This window comes from Aphelocoma coerulescens, chromosome 3 (assembly GCF_041296385.1).
Source record: "Aphelocoma coerulescens isolate FSJ_1873_10779 chromosome 3, UR_Acoe_1.0, whole genome shotgun sequence".
In the NCBI taxonomy this organism is placed as follows: domain Eukaryota; kingdom Metazoa; phylum Chordata; class Aves; order Passeriformes; family Corvidae; genus Aphelocoma; species Aphelocoma coerulescens.
Window position 1 is genome coordinate 32,386,286 of NC_091016.1, and position 20,352 is coordinate 32,406,637.

The window sequence follows — 20,352 nt, forward strand, 5'->3', positions numbered from 1 at the left end:
TTTATCAGAGCCGCAATAAGGTAGCTGCTGTGCTTTTTCTACAAAAAGTACTGAATATTTTGTTCTTTCTAACTAAATAGACAAAAACTGCATTAAATAGTTCTCAAAATAAAGCCATGTTCGAAATAGAATAATGGCAAACTTAAGTGAGTTAGAATTCATTAGTGTACATAAAAGCACTCCAGATCTAACACTAAATTTAGTAAACATAAGACTAAATATAGCACCTGAGATCCCAGGACAATTCACACAACTGTTAGAACAGTATTTTTACTGTTAGCCATGATCAGCTAGCTATACAAAAAGGCCACAATGTTCAGGCCACTGTAGAGTTGTTTAAGGAGATATAGCAGGATCTTACAATAGAGAAAAATGAATGTTTTTTCATGTAGACTGAGAAAGCTCAAGAATATCTAAAAAACTTGCCTAAGTGATTCACAGGAAGCAAAACAGAAAACCTTTCCTCTGTACTACACTTAAGATCTTAGGAAAAAACTCTTCACCGAAGAGGGTGTCAAACATTGGAACAGGCTGCCCAGGGAAGTGGTGGTCACCCTCCCTGGAAGCGTTCAAAGGACAGGTAGATGCGGCACTTGGGGACATGGTTTAGTGGTGAAGATGGGAGTGTCAGTTAACAGTTGGACTCAATAATCTTAGAGATCTTTTCCAGCCTTAACACCTCCATGATTATGTGATTTCTTGGGAAGTATCTTGGCATTTTATATCCAACAGTAAAACACATAAAACAACTACAACAGGGAAGCTTGTGCAACTTTATTACAACAGAGTATTATGAAAAGCAAGTCTACTCTATGTCTCCTCTCCATTTGAAGACCCTTCTATCATTTTGCTAATGTAATTAAGCATTCAGTTCTATGCTTTTATTAAGCATTCAGTCTTACATTTTTGTCCACTGGTAATGGATTGCTGAGTATGATCGTGGACAGCCAAAAAGAACTTGTTTGCAGCTAATCTAAAAAAAAAAAACAAAACCAAAAAAACTCCCCAAAATTAAAATGCACCATTCACTGTGCCATGAATCATTTGGGTTTTTAACTTATGACTTAAGTAAACCCATCCCCCTACCAATCTCGAAACCTTTTTTAAAAGGATATTCACTCTCCCGTCTTACCAACATACTTGAAACACATCACAAAGGATCAAAAGGCAAGAGTCCTTACAAGCAGAAGTTGTAGTAAGGGCATAGCATCTTCCATGCCTGGGTTAATTTTCTTCAAAGTAGCAAGTATGGGGCTGTCTTTTGGATTTATGCTGAATACAGTTTTGACAACATAGAGACAAGCTCATGAAGGAGCAGGATCCTGGCAGGACCTGTGGGCCTGTACAGAGAGGAGCCAACACTGGAGTGGGTTTGCTGGCTTGGTTTCTTTTTGTTATTGTACCAATTCTCCTTGATTTTCCTCCTCAGCTAAACTTCCATGATCTATGCTTTAGGAGCCCAACTGTTCTCCTTCCCTGATTTAGAGCAAGACAAGGTGGCCAGCAACAGGGTGGACAGTGCGGGAAGAATGGAGCCAATACTCTTTTTCTAAGCACTACCTTTCCCACAGCAGGAAGCTGTAACATCAAACCAAACATCATCACCTACAGTATGTAGAATAAAGGGCCCCGACAAAGTAACCTGATGTTAACTCAAAAATCTACTTTAAACACTTGTCAATTGAATGGTTTTTTACAGCATTCTTGACAGTCAGATACTAACAGCAAATTCAGGCATTTTTTCCTTTAGTGAAGCTTCTGTGAGCAAAGTCCCGGTAATAATTTGTACCATGTAAGTTAGCACACTGCTGAAGTTTGCTGCTGTAGATCTGAAGTTTGTTGTATTGCTCTACCATAGTTTAATAAAATTGCATGGCAGGAGAATGACAACATGTAGCTCAACATTTTCACATTTCAGAGGTGGCCAAATGAAAGAATAAATTTGTCTTAAATCTGACTTGTCATGAAATGCTTCTCAACCATTAGGATGATATGCATCTACTATCCTAACTCATTTTTCGAAGAAGTTTAGATTAAAAAATCAAAGCAATAATGATGCTTTGATAAAAGCTCGGCTTGAATGTGAAGCTCACTCTTTCACATCTCTCGCATTTGCAACTTTTCTGTAACCATTATTGTTATAATAGTCACAGACTTGCCTCTGAGCTGATTTTATCATGTTCAGTGCTAAAGTGACTATACCAAGCACATGTAAACATACAGTTATTTACAGTTTTCTTGCAAAATGCTAGATTATTCCTATTTATTTAATCTTAAAACTAGGTGTGTCTCCCCCTGCTATTCCAAGTAGACTGCATTTCATTCTCAAAATAATCTTGAGACCTGAACAGCAAGTATAGCAAGCCCAAATGTTGTCCATATGCCAGTCTAGTTCTTCAAAGGAGGTCCAGTTCCAGAAATTAAGGCTTAAGTAAAAAAAAAAAAAAATCAGTAAATAGTTACTTAAAGTAAAAAAATTAAATTAGATCATATGCTTAATACATGAAATTTCAGTTTGTAAGTATTACGTTTGCTTTACACTTCAGCTCTAGATCCTCACTTGTGCACTAGGATGCCTAAATACCTACAGTAGTGTGACACAGAGATTTTAAGTGAAAACTTATCTTGGGAACGAAATTACTGGACAGGAGGAACGTACAAAAAGCTTCAAAAGAGTTTACAGCAGTATCACTGAACTATCCCACATATGACCCGATTTATACCCGAAATTAAGTATCATTTGGTGTAAGAAAAAAGTATTGGGAGGGAAACAACCAAAAAACCAAACCCCAGCTGTAAGAAACAAATATCATCACATAAAGCACTTCTAAAGTTCTTTCTAGAAATGGAGTTCTAAGGGCAAAAAAAACCAGTTAGTCCTTCACCAAGTCACACATGAATTTTGGTGAATATTATTTTTTGCAACAAATTAATTTAGGGAATTAGGCTTCCAGCTGAGTAAAACAATAATTAGTTGCTAGAAATAAGAAAGGTTTATTCTTAATTTGCAGCTAAATAAACGTGTGGTTCTGTTGCCAACCGTAAAGCAGATATTCCTGGTTCCTGGTTCTTCCTGAACTGGTTTACTCCATCCTTCACACTGACTTTAGCATTTGTTGGCATCTTCGATTATTAAAGCCCACAGAAAACTACATATTTTTTTAGGTAAGATTTTGACCAGACTACCAATAAAACACCCCCAAAGTAAGACTAATGTGCAATTAAGGTAGGGAAATTAGCAACAGTGTCCTTATTTTGACAATGAGACTTCCCTCTAGGAGTTCTCCATTTTTGATTCTTGTCTTTTCCCATCCCTTTTTCTGAACAAACTCTGGAACTCACCAAGTCCTCTGGTGACCATAGTTATCTATCTAGAATGGCAGAAAACTGTGCCCGTTTTCTACCAGAAATTAAGCTACATTGACTTAGAGGGAGCATCAGAGATATAACACGAGACAAGAGACAGAACAACTTTCTCCCTTGGGTAGCACTAAGCCCTTAGATCAGCTCATGAATCTGTATGTGTCTAAAGTTGTGTTAATGAAGGTTTGTGTCTCTAAGCTTCCTGCAGGGCACCAACCACACATAACTGTGGTCAAAACCGCAACCGGGATGCACACAGGTGGGTAGGACAGGGTGAGTGTTCCACCCTACCTGCATGATGGAAGGTAGAGAGTACTATGGCAAAGAAATCAAGACGTCCCTCTTGACAAGACACACAGCAGAGTCTGAGGGCACGAAGAGGAAGCCCAGATTCCAACTGTGCAGGTACTCAGAGTCAGTCACAGAATGACGGACTCGTTTAGGTTGCAAGAGACCTTCAAGATTATCGAGTCCGATCTGTGACCGATCACCACCTTGTCAGCTATAGCCAGAACTCCAAGTCCCCCGTCCAGTCGTTTCTTGAATGCCTCCAAGAAAAGTAATTCCATTCCATCACTGCTTATCTCCCCTGGTCTCACCCTCCTCCTCGACGCCCCCTCCACACGGCGTGTCCCCCCACAGCCATGTTCCCCAGAAGTCAGGGCTCTGGTCTGGTCTGAGCCCAGCGTGGCGGAAGGCGCGGGCAGCCCAGGCCGCCCAGCCTGAGGGCAGCGGGGTTCCCGCGCGGCCTTTGCCCTGCGCTCACCCCGAGGCCGCGCACACACGGCGAGACCGCCAGGCCGGCCTAGGGTGAGCTCTGCCTCGGAGCCCCTGGGCCAGCCCCGGCGGGCAGCACCGCAGGGCCCGGCGGCACGCTCGGCAGTGCCCTTGGGCGTGCGGAGCGCCGCCTCAGCCGGCCCCGCCAACCCTACCAGGCAGCGCGGCAGCGCGGGATCTCACCTGGCGGGGCCGGGCGGTGGGGCGGGAGCGGCGGGGGGGCGGAGGAGCGGCGGGAGCAGCGGCGTGAGGCGCGGACGCAGCGCCCGGAGGCGCCCGGCGGAGCTCAGCAGCGCGGCCATGACCGCCCTCAGCACGTGAGGCGCGCGCCGGCGCTGCGCCGCCGCCGGCCCCATGTGACGGGGGCGAACCATTCCCCGCAGGGGGGAGGCGCTGAACCCGGCTTCGAAACGAGCCCGCTCAGGCGCCAGCGCGCTGCTAATTCCCACCCCGTGCCGCCGATGGGCCGTTCCACGCAGGCCCGGGTTGGGCTGCCCGGCAGCCAACCGGGAGCGGCCCCGGCGGAAGGCGGGCGGGCGGGAGGAAGCGGCGGCTTCCCCCGCGGGTACTCCCCGGAGCTCTTCCGTGCTGTGCCGTGGGACGTGCTGGCCCTGCCCGCCTGGCTCTCCCGGCTCTCCCGGTCTGCCCACCCAAGTACCGCTTCCCTGCAGCCCGGCGGCGGCCACCGCTTCCTCGGTGCCCCTGAGGTGTTCCAGATCCCACCGAAAGCGTGGCGGGTGGCGCGCACGCGCGCCTAAAAAAAAAAAAAAAAAGAGAAAAAAGTTCCTCAGCCGGTTGCATCCGATTAATGGGAATAAACCGCGGCTTGCCCTCGCCGCTGGCTGGCGTGTACGCCACGGAAGCCGTGGGGAGCTGGGCTGGGAAAGCTGCTGGTCGCTATCTGCCTTTCCACTGAAATCTTACCATCGCCTGGGAGTGACGGGCAGAGGGAAGAACTTTATTAAACCGAGTATCAATAGTAAATCTCTGCCTGAGCTTGCTTGCATATAATTACTAAGATGCCACCTGAATTGGTGCTTCGTTTTAGCATCCAAGTTAACCTGGTTGCTATGACATAAACCATTAACTAAGGTACTTAGAAATTAAATGTATATTTTCATGCAAAAACCATGTCATTATTTTTGCTCTAACTTGCAAATAATTACTCTAAGGGGCAGATTGTTTTCCATCAAATTGACTACGACCAGCCATTTCCAATTACACACTTCACTTGGAAAGACTTGTCTGATCATCAAGATGCGAAAGACTCAGTTTTTAAAGTTATGTACGCTCATTTTTGTTATTTATCAAAGTCCTGGATGTTCAACACTGCTCACTGAGGAATGAGATACAGCTAGTAAGACAATATTTGCAATGCTACTGCTTATCATGTCTTCTGCTGTGTCACTGTTAACAGCGTTTCATGGAATACAGAGTTCAGTCTTGGGAGGAAAGCTAATGTTTTTACAAACAATTTGATGAGTGAAGGTATGGGTGTTAAAATCTTTGAAATGGGTCTTAATGTTTCTATTAACTTTGGGCAGCAGGTTTGTTGCAGAGCCCAGACAGCTTGGCTCCTGAAACAGACAAGGGTCTGCACAAGCCCTTGAAGCCAACAAGCCCTGAATTTTTGGGGTAAAATAGTAGGTTCAAGGGGGAAATTTGTGGTAGGCGGTTCGGGAAGGCTGTACCTTCCTAGTACCTCAGCCAGTGGGGAAGAGGGCAACATGTGGCTGGGAGCTCAGGATAAAAGGAGGCTGCGCCCTCCAAAACCTTGAGAGAGGAAATCCTGCAGGCGTGTGCTCCGGTGGACTCTCCCTTTATTCAAATAAAGTTGCAGAACTCCTCTGTCTCCTCTTTGGACATAAACCTCTGGTGTTTGTGGATTTTCCTGAGTCTTAATGAGGAACAGCAATGTTTATTTACTCAAGTACAAATGTAATGCTCACTATTAGGCTGGGTTAGGTATGTGCCCACCAACCTTGATGATGGAGTAGAGCCCCTGAGAGCTCACTTTAGTGCCACAATATAAAAATATCGACATTGTTTACAATAAAGACCAGAAATGATACAGCGAAGGACTGTGTCTGGTTTGAAAGACGACAGGTGTCTGCTAAGGAAGGCGGGAACCTCTCTTGGAATGTAGAATATGACCCCCTTTCCTCAGAATTGTTATAATTTTTAAATTAAGGGGCTTTCAGGCAAAGATATGGGAAAAGGAATAACAGTTCTTTACTAGTATGGGTAAGTATGGCAAACGAACAACAACAGTGGAAACAACAACAAACAACACAAAACCAGAAAACCCAATGAAGTCTCGCACGGCTCTTTGAGCCCTTTCCCCTCGGTGCAGTTCCGCTCGCAGCCGGCAGGGGCGCCGGTGGCTCCCGGCCGCGCAGGGCGGCTGCGATGGCTCCCCCAGGCCTGCAGGGGGCGCTGTGGCGCCAGCTCTGGCGGGTCTCCCTCACGCGGTAATGGCGGGCGGGCTGGATGGCAAAATAGGGCTGCGGCCGGAACCTCGGAGCAGCGGCCGGAACAGCAGGGCAGGCTCACCCCGGGTAGCAAGCAAGAGGTAGCAGAAACTCGGCAGCTGTGGCAAGAGCTGCAGGGTGTCCCGGCAGGCAGGGGGTGTGTGCCTACAGTGTAGCAAAAAATCCAGAGCCATGGCAGAGAAACAGCGGGGCTAGGCAGCAGCAGCCCAGCTCCCAAACACAGCCAGGAGAGGCTCCCTTGGAGGGGGAAGGGGCTCAGGGATCCCAGGGTGTCCCCTGAGGCACCCAAGCAGATGGTGAAAGGGTCCTTTTTTAGTGAGGCAGGGCGTTAATAAGGTTCCAGTGCAACAGCCGCTACCACAAGCAGAGCTTCACTCACGGTAGAAGAAGGCAGCAAGAGACAGAACCCAGCAGTGGTGGCAAAATCTCCCCACAGCAATCACAGCCTGTTTCCCCTCCGAATGCCAAGAGAGCAACAGTGCTAGAAGGTGCGCCCAGCCCCTTTCCTCCCAGCCCAAATCCGCGGTATCTCTGCCCCTCCAAGGGAAACCCCCTCAGCTAAGAGAGTAGCCAGCCACAACCTTCCCGTGGCAACTTCTTTTGTCTTTCTTAAGTATCAGTCGTTATTGTCTCTTAACAATCTATGGGAGTAAATTCCCTAAAAGGAAGAAACAAAAGGAAAAACCCTAAACCCCAACAGACTGGAAGATAAAAAGAAAAAAATGAGGTGACATTGGTTAGCATAATAAATAGTAAGTTCTCATTACTGAGACTTCACTGCTGCTGAATCAGTAAAGAACAGTTTAAGAAGTGTTTTAGAAGATAGCTGGGACAGATGCTGACCAGGAATTCCTCCAAAGGACAAAGAAAAAGCAAATTCTTTGATGATCCAGTTGGTGGATAACTGGATCTGAAACTAAGGGCTGCTCAGAGAAGTCCTGTCTTTTCAGTGCTGACTGAGAAGTCGTAGACATGATTCTGCTTCACAGGTAAAGATAACTATTTGCTTGATGAGAAAACGAAAAGAGCTCCTGGGAAATTAATTCAAAATGTGATACAGCTGAAACAGTAGACTTAGGAAATTATATTTCCTGAAGTTCTCTGGATGAGAGGGTCTAGATCACATTTATCCAGATCTGAAAAAGAGAAAAACTTTAATGAGTAAATTGAGACATAATGTTTATGGAGTCTAGGTGAGCGTTTTAGTTCTTTGGATGAAGAAGATGAGTTGTGTATTAGATATGTTATTTGTGAAGAAAAAATATTAGCCTTTTTATGCAAGAATCTAGAGAAAGGACTGTGTCACTAGCAGTAGCTGAGAAGCAGATTTTCCCCACGGACACATACCATAGACCACATACTCTAAAAGTCTTGGGCTGATTCACTTTGCTCAGGGGGTTTATTCCTGTCATTAAGATAATTACACCTGGGGATAATAATTAATCAATGCCAGGTTATATTCTTGAGCTCTGGAACTATGTCTCTGGTATTGAATTCCTATTCTCTACAATAGTTTCAGCCTATGCCAGGCAATTGCCTGGCATAATTTGAGGAATTAACATCAATCAGCTTGGGACTTGCCAGTAGGTGGTTTGGAGATGGCCGTGCTATGCTGGAGAGTGGGAGGATTTAAAAGCAAGTGTTCTGGCCAAATTCTTTCAGTCATCTGCATACTACCTCTGCTGGAACTTGTAAGCTCTCTTAAGGTTTCTGCTAATTCCATTGAGAATTTGCCATAAACACTGATGATTAACTTTTAAAATTTAGTTGAAATGGGTCATAGAAATTTTCAAAGCAAGACTTATAATAACATATGGTACTTAGAGTTTTCCTCATTCACTGTCCTGTCATTCAAATAAAACCCTGTATGTACAAAACATCCAAAAGAACTAGCTTATACTGATACGCAGAAAAGATTCCACTACTGGAATAAGGAGTAAAGTCGGTATGTTTATTCCAGTGCTGGGACGCCTGGGGGATAGCGCCTCCAAAGCCATGCGTGCCCACAGCTGCTTTCAGCTTGGTATTTATTGGGTTACAAGTTCCATATCCATTGAGTTTCCCAATACACCTACACATATTCATTACCCAGCCCCGCCCAGCCTCGCCTTGTGTTACAATGAGCCCAAAAGTCATTTACATCCACGTTGTGCTTGCACAGTATTGTCTGGTGGTTGCGGGGTCACCACCGGGGGTCTCCGGTGTGAAATAAGTCCTCCTCAGATGAAGTAAAGGGTCTTCCTCATGCTGAACTTATCACCTTGCTTCCCTGCACGTGCTCTTTATGTCCCTGGCCCAAGTCCAAACTTCAAGACTGGTTTGAGTTAGTTTTAGGTTGAAAACAGGATCTTTGGCCAAGATTTCTTCCCTTTATCCATAGTCTCATATCTTCTCATCCTGCTTTGGTAGGCACAATAAGTGTTGAGCAAGCTGTATCTGTTGCTTCTAACGAACAACTTCTTAGCAAATCATTTAACCTCTGCTTCTCCATCCCCCCGATTCAATACCACAGCTGGCTTTGGAAACTTGGAAAATCCAAAGTTAAAATTACGCTATAAATGCATCCCCAGAATCTCAGTTTAAAACTTTTGGAGTGAATGATCCAAGTTGTGTCAAAGTGAAGGAAACATTAGAGGATATGTAGAAGAGAATCAGTGTTGGCCTAGAACTATTGCTTTTAGGCAGTTTGGATGTGGCTGCTGTGCGTCAGAGGGTAGATGGTAGCAGGTATTGTGTCTTAACTTCTCTCATATAGGAGGTTTATGAGAATTTGACCATTAAAAAGTCAGACATAGGCTGTGCAGTGGGGTGTGGGTGAATTTCTGGGGTCCTTCAGGGGTCTCAGATGTGTCCTCTACTGGTACGTGAGCTGTCCGGTGGGGCCATCAAGTCCCTACGGGAAAGGTGGGGCTCCTCTCTAGATGTTTCGAGGTAGGAAGTTTTAAGGTGAGGACAAAATATCTTGTGGTATGTAGGGAAGATGTTGTTCTCCAAACCTCTTGATACTTTTTCTTGTTGTATCCCATTCCCTAGATTAAAATGGCCTCATCTAGAGGCAGCTCTGTGCAGATGTCACCAGTGCAGTAAGACATCCATCCATTCCCCACCCAGGTCCTAATTCAAGGTGGGGCACGATCCATGTTACACAACGGGGAGAGGGAGCATAGTGGAACACAGTTCCCAGCACTCATTTTGTGGCTGCATTCCTCTCGAGAATCAGGAAGGTTTGCACGGAGAGGATAATTTGCAGCCTTTAACTGAGACTCTGAGGGAAGGTAGGTCATGGAATTGAGAAGGTGGTGAGATACGTACATATATGTAATGTTAGTATCAATATTGGCTTTATTTTTGATGGCTGAGTAAGGATAATCTTAGATTTCAGACAGTGTGTTATTGAAGAGGTTCTGGTATGAGGAATATGCGTCCTTAATGTATCTTGAGGGAACATGACCTTTCCCTATGGCTTGTTCACTAAACCTGACTGAAAGTGTTGGCTTAAGCCTCTTGCCTATTCTCAGGCATGCACCTCTGGAAGAGTTGACTCTCAAGCCAGTTCAAGATCAAAGGATGAATGTGGTTCTCTGTGATAGTTGATACATTTATATATAGATGTAGATAGATAGCTCTATATTTAGATAGTACACAGATACTCTTGTGACAGCAAAGAAAATCTAAGCTGAAATTCATGCTTGCTGAGGCTTTTGTATGCTTTTAATACCTCATTTCCATTTTGTTCTAGGACAAAGTGGGAGCAGCTTAAAGTACTCACACAGTTGTTATTTCAAACTCTCACTTTTTCCAGTTGAATTCCGAATAATTCTCAGATCTTGTGAAAATGCGTATTTCAGCTTCATTTGCAAAAAAAGGAAAAATAAATTAAAAGCATAAACTGTGAATGTCTGATAAATTTAGAGAAAAAAATGTAAAAAGAGTGGTGTTTTTAAAAAAAATGTGTGGTTTTTAGAGCTTGAGTTGATTAATGCTAGCAATAATGTGATTTCCTTGTTTGGGACATTTTCCAGGTTCCCAAATTGCCTCCAGCTTTTATTAGTTCAGCGTCTTTCAGGTCTTGTAATGTATATATAGCAAAGCAGGTGCTCCATGAAAAATCTCTAGTTGCAAATAAGATTGAAGTCACCAAGCTTTTTGCACCAGTCAGGTTTTATTTTGAGAGGATGAAAATGAAGTGCGATATTAAAGAGCTACAGAAGTGAGGTAGAGATGGTACAAGCATACATGTTTAGAAGAAAAGGGAAGCAATGTGACACAATAGTTTGACAGAAAGGAGGAAGAAATCTGAGATGGGAGTAACTGAGTAATTGGTAAGGTTGCTGAATGGAAAAGTGTGTTGGTTTTGGCTGGGACAGTTAATTTTCACTAGTATGGGACTGTGTTTTGGATTTGTTCAGGAAACAATACTAATAATACAGGGATGCATTCAGTATTGATGAGCAGCACTTACAGTCAAGGCCTTCTCTGCTCCTCACACTGCCCCAGCAGCAAGGAGGTTGGGGTTGCACAAGGAGCTGGGGAAGGGACAGAGCCAGGACAGCTGAACCCTATTGACCAAAGGGACATCCCACACCATATGGCATCATGCTCAGCACTAAAACTATGGGAAGGTTGGCTGCAGGACCACTGACTGGTTGGGTGGTGGTGATCAATTGCTTTAATTTGCATCACTTGCCTTTCTTGGGTTTTATTTCTCTGTGTTACTTTTCATTTGTGATTGTTCTCAGCCCATGAGTTTGCTCACATTTACCCTTCCAATTCTCTTCCCCGATCCTGCTGGGGGTAAAGCAAGCTGCCAAAAATACGGTGCTTAGTTGGCAGCTGGGATTAGACCACTACAAAAATGGATTGCTGTTCACATGTAGAAACAAGATGAAAGTAAGCACAGCTCACTTTCAGGAAGATAGTGAGAAGATCCTTTGTTTTTCTCCTGGACTTTTCAGCTTACACTTTGTGGCTCAGATGCTTTTGGGGCCTGTTTGTCTTTCAAGTTGTCTCGGTTTGAAAGACAGGTGTCTGCTAAGGAAGGCAGAAGCCTCCCTTGGAGTGGCAGATATAACCCCTTTCCCTCTGAGTTATTATAATTTTGAAATCAAGGGTCTTTAGGCAAAGATGTGGGAAAATAGGAATAACAGTTCTTTACTATATATATATATATATATATATATATAACTAGTCAAACAAAACAACAACAACTATGGCAGTAACAGCAAACACAAACCCAGTCCCAGCCTTCTCGGCTGTCAGGCTATTTCCCCTCGGGTGCAGTTCCGCTTGCAGCCGACAGGGATCGCTGGCGGCTCCCGGGGAGCAGGGCAGGTGCGATGGTTCCCCCGCGGCTGCAGGGGGCGCTCCGGAGCGAGCTCGGGGAGCACGCGGCTGCTCTGATGCCCTGGGATCCCGGGGAAGGATGGAACAAAGGAGCTTCACAAACCGGTGGGCAGCTGGTCCCGGAGTCTCGGAAACAGCAGGCTGGACTGGTAGGCTGGAGCGGCAGGCACAAACACAAATCCCGGGTGGCAGACGAGATGTATCCAAAAGGGGAACCCCCCAGGGCTCCAGGCAGGCAGGGCAAGCACGGCTACAGCGTAGCGAAGGCTCGAAGCAGCAGCGGGGCGGGCGGCCACAGCCCAGCCTCCAGCAGGGCAGGGAAAGCAGCTTTGGGATCCCCGGTGTTGTTCCCAGCAGAAAGGAAAGACGCCGAAAACGGGAACCAGCAGCTCCTCTCTCCGCGGCTTCTCTCTCCAGACGCTGAGAGCGAACTGAACTGCCCGCCAGGTGAAAACAAAAGCCTGGACGGGCCCTTTTGTCTTTCTTAAGTATGGCTATCTCCTCTCAAGTATGGCCATTTATCTCCTAGCAACATGCTATGGGAAAAAATTCCTTTAACAGAAAAAAACTAGGACTAAACTAAAACCCCAACATTATCCACCCCGAATTTTTTTCCATACTAACATGTTACATGAAACTTAACTTTTTAACCATATAAATACAAGCATCACCTAAGTTATATACATATGTACATGCTGATACTGATACAAGTACAGAGCCATGGGTAGTTCACCCTAAAACAAGGTCCCCTTGAGGTATGCATCGGGTCTCTCCATCCCTTTGCATCACCCACCAGGTACAACCTGGTCCCTGAGCAAAAACAACCCCACGGATGGGTTTGTCTTTGCTCAAGGCAGACTTTACCCAAACAGTTTTTCCAAGCATACCTCTCATGTGCACCACTGGAACCTTATCCCCATCTGTTGTTTGTAGGGGTTCGGATTGGGCAGGGCCTGCTCGGCTGGTGGAGCCTCGGGTGTTAACTAACCAGGTGGCTTTTGCTAAATGCACCTCCCAGTTTTTGAAACTCCCCCCACCCAGTGCCTTCAAGGTGGTTTTAAGCAGTCCATTACACCGCTCAACCTTCCCAGCTGCTGGTGCGTGGTAAGGGATGTGGTACACCCACTCAATGCCATGTTCTCTAGCCCAGGTGTTTATAAGGCTGTTCTTGAAGTGAGTCCCATTGTCAGATTCAATCCTCTCAGGGGTACCATGCCTCCAAAGGACTTGCTTTTCAAGGCCCAGGATGGTGTTCCGGGCAGTAGCGTGAGGCACAGGGTAGGTCTCCAGCCATCCTGTGGTGGCTTCTACCATTGTGAGCACATGGCGCTTGCCTTGGCGGGTTTGAGGCAGTGTGATGTAATCAACCTGCCAGGCCTCCCCATACTTGTATTTGGACCACCGCCCACCATACCACAGGGGCTTCACCCGCTTGGCCTGCTTGATCGCAGCGCATGTCTCACAGTCATGGATGACCTGGGAGATACTGTCCATGGTCAGATCCACCCCTCGGTCTCGTGCCCACTTATAGGTGGCATCTCTGCCCTGATGGCCTGAGGCGTCATGGGCCCATCGAGCTAGGAACAGCTCTCCTTTATGTTGCCAATCCAGGTCTATCTGGGACACCTCTATTTTCGCAGCCTGATCTACCTGCTTGTTATTACGATGTTCTTCATTAGCCCGGCTCTTGGGAATGTGAGCATCTACATGACGGGCCTTCACAGATAGCTTCTCTACTCGAGCGGCAATGTCTTTCCACTCCTCAGCAGCCCAGATTGGTTTTCCTCTGCGCTGCCAGTTTGCCTTATTCCACCTTTCCAGCCAACCCCACAGAGCATTGGCTACCATCCATGAATCAGTGTAAAGGTAGAGCTTTGGCCACTTCTCTCTTTCAGCAATGTCCAGAGCTAATTGAACGGCTTTGAGTTCAGCAAATTGGCTCGATCCACCTTCTCCTTCCGTAGCCTGTGCAACTTGTCGTGTGGGGCTCCATACAGCAGCTTTCCATTTCCGGCTAGCGCCTACAATTCGGCAGGAACCATCAGTGAAGAGGGCATATTGTTTTTCACTCTCTGGTAGCTCGTTATACGGTGGGGCTTCTTCGGCACGCGTCACCTGCTCCTCTTCTTCTTCAGAAGATAACCCAAAAGTCTCACCTTCTGGCCAGTTCGTAATTATTTCCAAGATCCCAGGGCGACTTGGGTTTCCAATTCGGGCGCGCTGCGTGATGAGGGCGATCCATTTGCTCCAAGTAGCATCGGTGGCGTGATGCGTGGAGGGAACCTTTCCTTTGAACATCCACCCCAGCACCGGTAGTCGGGGTGCCAGGAGGAGTTGTGCCTCAGTTCCAATTACCTCTGAGGCAGCTTGGACTCCTTCATAAGCTGCCAAGATTTCTTTCTCTGTGGGAGTGTAGTTGGCTTCGGACCCTCTGTAGCTTCGGCTCCAGAATCCCAGCGGTCGGCCCCGAGTCTCACCAGGCACCTTCTGCCAGAGGCTCCAGGACAGACCATTGTTCCCGGCTGCAGAGTAGAGCACGTTCTTCACCTCTGGTCCTGTCCTGACTGGGCCAAGGGCTACGGCGTGAGCGATTTCCTGCTTGATCTGGGCAAAGGCTTGCTGTTGTTCTGGGCCCCAGTGGAAATCGTTCTTCTTGCGGGTGACCAGGTAGAGAGGGCTCACAATCTGGCTGTACTCAGGAATGTGCATCCTCCAGAAACCTATGGCGCCTAGGAAAGCTTGTGTTTCCTTCTTGTTGGTTGGTGGAGACATCGCAGTGATCTTATTGATGACCTCAGTGGGAATCTGACGCCGTCCATCTTGCCACTTCACTCCCAGGAACTGGATCTCTCGGGCAGGCCCCTTGACTTTGCTCTTCTTGATGGCGAAACCAGCTTTTAGGAGAATTTGGATTATTCTCTCTCCTTTCTCAAACACTTCTGTTGCGGTGTTCCCCCACACAATGATGTCATCAATGTACTGCAGATGTTCTGGGGCCTCACCCTTTTCCAGTGCAGCCTGGATCAGTCCATGGCAGATGGTGGGACTGTGCTTCCACCCCTGGGGCAGTCGGTTCCAGGTGTACTGCACACCCCTCCAGGTGAAAGCAAACTGGGGCCTGCACTCTGCTGCCAGAGGAATGGAGAAAAATGCATTGGCAATGTCAATAGTGGCATACCACTTCGCTGCTTTGGACTCCAGCTCATACTGGAGCTCCAACATGTCCGGCACAGCAGCGCTCAGTGGTGGAGTCACTTCATTCAAGCCACGATAGTCCACAGTCAATCTCCATTCCCCATCAGACTTGCGCACAGGCCAAATGGGGCTGTTGAAGGGTGAGTGGGTCTTGCTGACCACCCCTTGGCTCTCCAGCTCACGAATCATCTTGTGGATGGGAATCACAGCATCTCGATTCGTCCGATACTGCCGGCGGTGCACTGTTGAGGTGGCAATTGGCACTCGTTGCTCTTCCACTTTCAGGAGCCCAACTGCAGAAGGATTCTCAGACAGTCCGGACAGGGTGTTCAACTGCCTAATGCCCTCTGCCTCCACAGCAGCAATCCCAAACGCCCACCTGAGTCCCTTTGGGTCTTTGTAATAACCATTCCGGAGGAAGTCTATGCCCAGAATACATGGGGCCTCTGGGCCGGTCACAATCGGATGCTTTTGCCACTCCTTCCCAGTCAGGCTCACCTCAGCTTCCAAAAGGGTCAACTGCTGTGATCCCCCGGTCACCCCAGCAATGGATACAGGTTCTGCCCCCACATGTCCCGATGGCATTAAAGTACACTGTGCCCCAGTATCAACCAATGCATCATATTTTTGTGGCTCTGATGTGCCAGGCCATCGGATCCACACCGTCCAGAAAACCCGGTTCTCCCGTGCCTCTTCCTGGCTAGAGGCAGGGCCCCTCTAGCCCTGGTTATCATTCTTTCCCTGGGCATACATACTAGAGGTACCTTCGAGGGGATCTGACATATCATCCTCCTGTCTGTAATACCTGGCAGCTCGGTCACGGGAGGCTGAGGCTACTTTCACCTTAGCGGAACCCCCTCGGTTAGTGCCTCCCTCCTTGAGTTCACGCACCCGCGCTGCCAGGACAGAAGTGGGTTTCCCATCCCACCTTCTCATGTCTTCCCCATGCTCACACAGGAAAAACCAGAGCTCAGCTCGTGGGGTGTACCCTCTCTCTCTAGCAGGGGGACGACGGGCTCTGACCTGGGGGCCTGTGACTCGCACTGGTGCCACACTGACCTTTCTCATCTCCTCCCTTATCTCCTTTATCTCCTCTTTGAGGTCCTGGACCACAGCAGAGACATGAGTTTTCAGCGGGCCATTGACCATACTGTCATAATTCCTGAGCTTGTTGGCAACAGAGCCCACTGTTTCTCGGTTATTGTCAGCATCAATGGTTGCAATGAAGGTGGTGTATTGCGATGGCCCTAGCCTTGCCAGGTTCCACATCATCTGTCCTGTGCACCTGACCTTATCGGGGTCATTACCGTGCTGTCCATCCCTCCCAAAGAGTACCTCTAATACTGCCACCTCTCTTAGCTGCTGGATCCCTTCCTCAAGTGTCTTCCACTGCATTCTATGATGGTACTCCTGCATTCTCTCTTTGTGAATGAACCTTTCTCTCACACTCATTAAGAGCCGGTCCCAGAGAGAAAGGGGTCCTGGCTCCCTCACAAATATTTGGTTCACACCTGGGTCCTGGGTCAACGATCCCAGATACCTTGCCTCACCACTATCCAGTTGCACACTTGTGCCCATGAGGTCCCAAACCCGAAGCAGCCAGGTGGTATAAGGCTCACGCCCCCTTCGCACAATGTCGTCTCGCATACCACGGAGACTGTCGTACGACAGGGACTCAATGATGATTTCTGGCTCTGGCTCCCCTGCTGGTTGTGAGGGCCCTGGTTCCCCATCATCATTAACTGGTCGTACTGATTTGGTCTTACACTTCCTCCTTTGCACAGGGGCGACTGCTGCTGGCTGTACTTGTCCTTGGGGTTCAGCTGAAACCTGGGCGGTTGTAACATCCGTGGGTTCCACTGCTGCACCGTCGGACTCACCCTCTTTGGGGCAGGGAGAGGTTTTTTCACTAGCTGAGGAGGTGTATTCCCTTAGCAATTGGCACATCTCCTTGCGCACCTGGCCCATCTCCTGGCACATCTCCTTGCGCACCTGGCCCATCTCCTGGCACATCTCCTGCATCCCTTTCGCCAGTACCCCCACCCATTTCGGGTAGTCCATTTCTGAGGTGGGCTGTTGGGCGGTATCAGGTTGTGGGGCAGGGTCTCTAGTGTCTGGGGCTGTGTCAGGCTCTGGGGCTGAATCAGGCTCTGGGGTAGGATCTCTAGTGTCTGGGGCCGTGTCAGGTTCCGGGGCAGGATCAGGCTCTGGGGTAGGAACTCTACTCTCTGGGGCCATGTCAGGTTCTGGGGCAGGGTCAGGCTCTGGGGCAGGATCTCTAGTCTCTGGGGCTGGTGTCTGGGTAGTTATCCAAGCCAATCTCAACTTATCCTTGAATGCTAAATAGAGTAGGCCTACCAGCAGCAGGTGGTTAGTATTCAGAAGGAATCTAAACCCTTCAAAAATTGATGGGGTGGGTCCAAATAACTGGTTGAGGGGTTGGGGGAAAACTTCCCCTGGTGTCATTTCCTCACAGAAGGTACCATTGTTAACATAACCCCAAAAACATGCGCTCAGTGTGTGATAGCCATTTATCCACGTGCCCACATTCCGGAGGAAGTTAAAAACCCATGAATTCCTCACCTTCTCGACCCATAGCACAAGCTGGATAACAGCAATGGTAGCCTTAGTGAGAGGACCCATATTCAAGTAGGGAGCTGCAAAGGGGAAGAATATAGCCACGGCCACATGCCACCCGAACCAGGGCAAAGTAGACCACATAGTGCTGCCTACCAAGGTTCCTATATCCAACACACCGAATTAAGTTATCCAGGAACTGTTATTCCTTTTTTACCTCTCTCTCTTAATGCCCTCAGGCCCCACGGTTGGGCGCCAAGATCTGTCTCGGTTTGAAAGACAGGTGTCTGCTAAGGAAGGCAGAAGCCTCCCTTGGAGTGGCAGATATAACCCCTTTCCCTCTGAGTTATTATAATTTTGAAATCAAGGGTCTTTAGGCAAAGATGTGGGAAAATAGGAATAACAGTTCTTTACTATATATATATATATATATATATATAACTAGTCAAACAAAACAACAACAACTATGGCAGTAACAGCAAACACAAACCCAGTCCCAGCCTTCTCGGCTGTCAGGCTATTTCCCCTCGGGTGCAGTTCCGCTTGCAGCCGACAGGGATCGCTGGCGGCTCCCGGGGAGCAGGGCAGGTGCGATGGTTCCCCCGCGGCTGCAGGGGGCGCTCCGGAGCGAGCTCGGGGAGCACGCGGCTGCTCTGATGCCCTGGGATCCCGGGGAAGGATGGAACAAAGGAGCTTCACAAACCGGTGGGCAGCTGGTCCCGGAGTCTCGGAAACAGCAGGCTGGACTGGTAGGCTGGAGCGGCAGGCACAAACACAAATCCCGGGTGGCAGACGAGATGTATCCAAAAGGGGAACCCCCCGGGGCTCCAGGCAGGCAGGGCAAGCACGGCTACAGCGTAGCGAAGGCTCGAAGCAGCAGCGGGGCGGGCGGCCACAGCCCAGCCTCCAGCAGGGCAGGGAAAGCAGCTTTGGGATCCCCGGTGTTGTTCCCAGCAGAAAGGAAAGACGCCGAAAACGGGAACCAGCAGCTCCTCTCTCCGCGGCTTCTCTCTCCAGACGCTGAGAGCGAACTGAACTGCCCGCCAGGTGAAAACAAAAGCCTGGACGGGCCCTTTTGTCTTTCTTAAGTATGGCTATCTCCTCTCAAGTATGGCCATTTATCTCCTAGCAACATGCTATGGGAAAAAATTCCTTTAACAGAAAAAAACTAGGACTAAACTAAAACCCCAACACAAGTGTCCATTGTTTCCACTCTTCCCCCAAACAAAGTAAGTTCCTCTATCCCTGCTGTAAGTTTGCTTAAGTTTCCACCAATCTCAGATTTTATGGAGATCTGACTGCACAGCTTTGGTGGTATGGCATACTGGTTTGGCACATTGGTTTGCTGTGCTCGGAGTCTGGCAGTGTGAGAAAATCAAACCAAGGAACTGGAACAGGAACAAGCAGTAGCAAATAAAAATCAAAGCCATGCTTTAGGATTTGTAGAATAATATCCAAGTGTCTTATTGAAATTACAAGCAAGGAGGCAAACCTGAGAAGTGGAGAAAGATGAATAATCAACAACTTGAATGGAAAATTGCTTCTTCAGAGTTCTCTTGATTTCTATATAAAGAATGCTTGGTTTTCATGTAAAACAATTCCTTTCCAATGGGCAATGGTGACCTAATCCCTAACAAAATGCTAAATTTATGTCTTGTTGTATGAATCTGTTAGAATGTTTCTGCAGGCAAAAGTATGCCTTTGCTCTTGTTTGATCCAACTCAAAACCTTTGATGAGCTCTTTTAGAGCTGTACTGCACTGTAAAATAATTATTTCCACTGAAAATGCAAAAGAATTTATCTCCCTTGGCTCCTCAGCTATGTTAGTTTTGCAAGGTTAGTAGAAATTTTAATAAGTAGTAGTGCCTTTATTTTTGTAACCAAGTCAGCAGATCTTATCCTGACTATCTACAGGGAGTAGATCTGATGAGTAAGAAGGTGCTTTTTTTATATAGTTACTTTTCAGAGGATCACAGTTTGAAAATGGTTGTGACATAACTGGGTCACATCTGAAATTTGTCTATAAGCTGCATAAAGTGAGAAGTTGAGGTAGCTGCTTTTGTCAGAAGGTATATTCTTCGAGCTGTAGTGAATCACACAGCTCAGAGATTTGCACATCCTACTGTTACTGAAAACTGCAAACCAGTCATAAATCTGTAACCAATTACTAGCCCTTCAGTATCTTAAATCTTCTGCATTTAAATAATAACAAAGTAAGAATATATATATACACACATATATATACACACACATAAATGTCACACACTGTATTTCTTCTTTCATTGCCTTTGTTTTACATGTTTAACTGGGGGTATGCTGTACTACAAAGAATATCATGTCCCAGGGTTTGGCTACTATGAGTATTGCAGAGGAAATAGTTGGAGGAAACAGTAAAACAAGTTTCAGGAATGGTAAAACTGAATTTCAGCTGCCTGTAGCTCCAGTATGTAATAAAACATTTTCAGATTTTGATGCATAGTTTAACTTTTGGTTGGAAGCAGAAGTGGAATGATTTGGAGATTATACAGATTACTAGCTGGACTGGGAAATTATAATAAAGCATTATTAAGCTTTCAGGTTTTACTTTATATAAGAATTCTGATGC

The 20,352-nt window shown here is 47.2% G+C and overlaps 1 protein-coding gene across 2 annotated transcripts in view; it reads right to left on the reverse strand.

Moving 5' to 3' along the window:
- The window catches only part of LRPPRC (leucine rich pentatricopeptide repeat containing), an 87,368-nt gene extending 82,854 nt beyond the window's left edge, over window positions 1–4,514 (reverse strand). Inside the window, exon 1 of one of the 2 annotated variants that reach the window (XM_069009738.1) lies at window positions 4,324–4,514. In XM_069009738.1, coding sequence (XP_068865839.1) covers window positions 4,324–4,514 — 191 coding nt within the window. The remainder of the gene's footprint in view (window positions 1–4,323) is intronic. The other variant, XM_069009739.1, reaches the window with a different exon arrangement.
- Window positions 4,515–20,352: the final 15,838 nt, after the last annotated feature.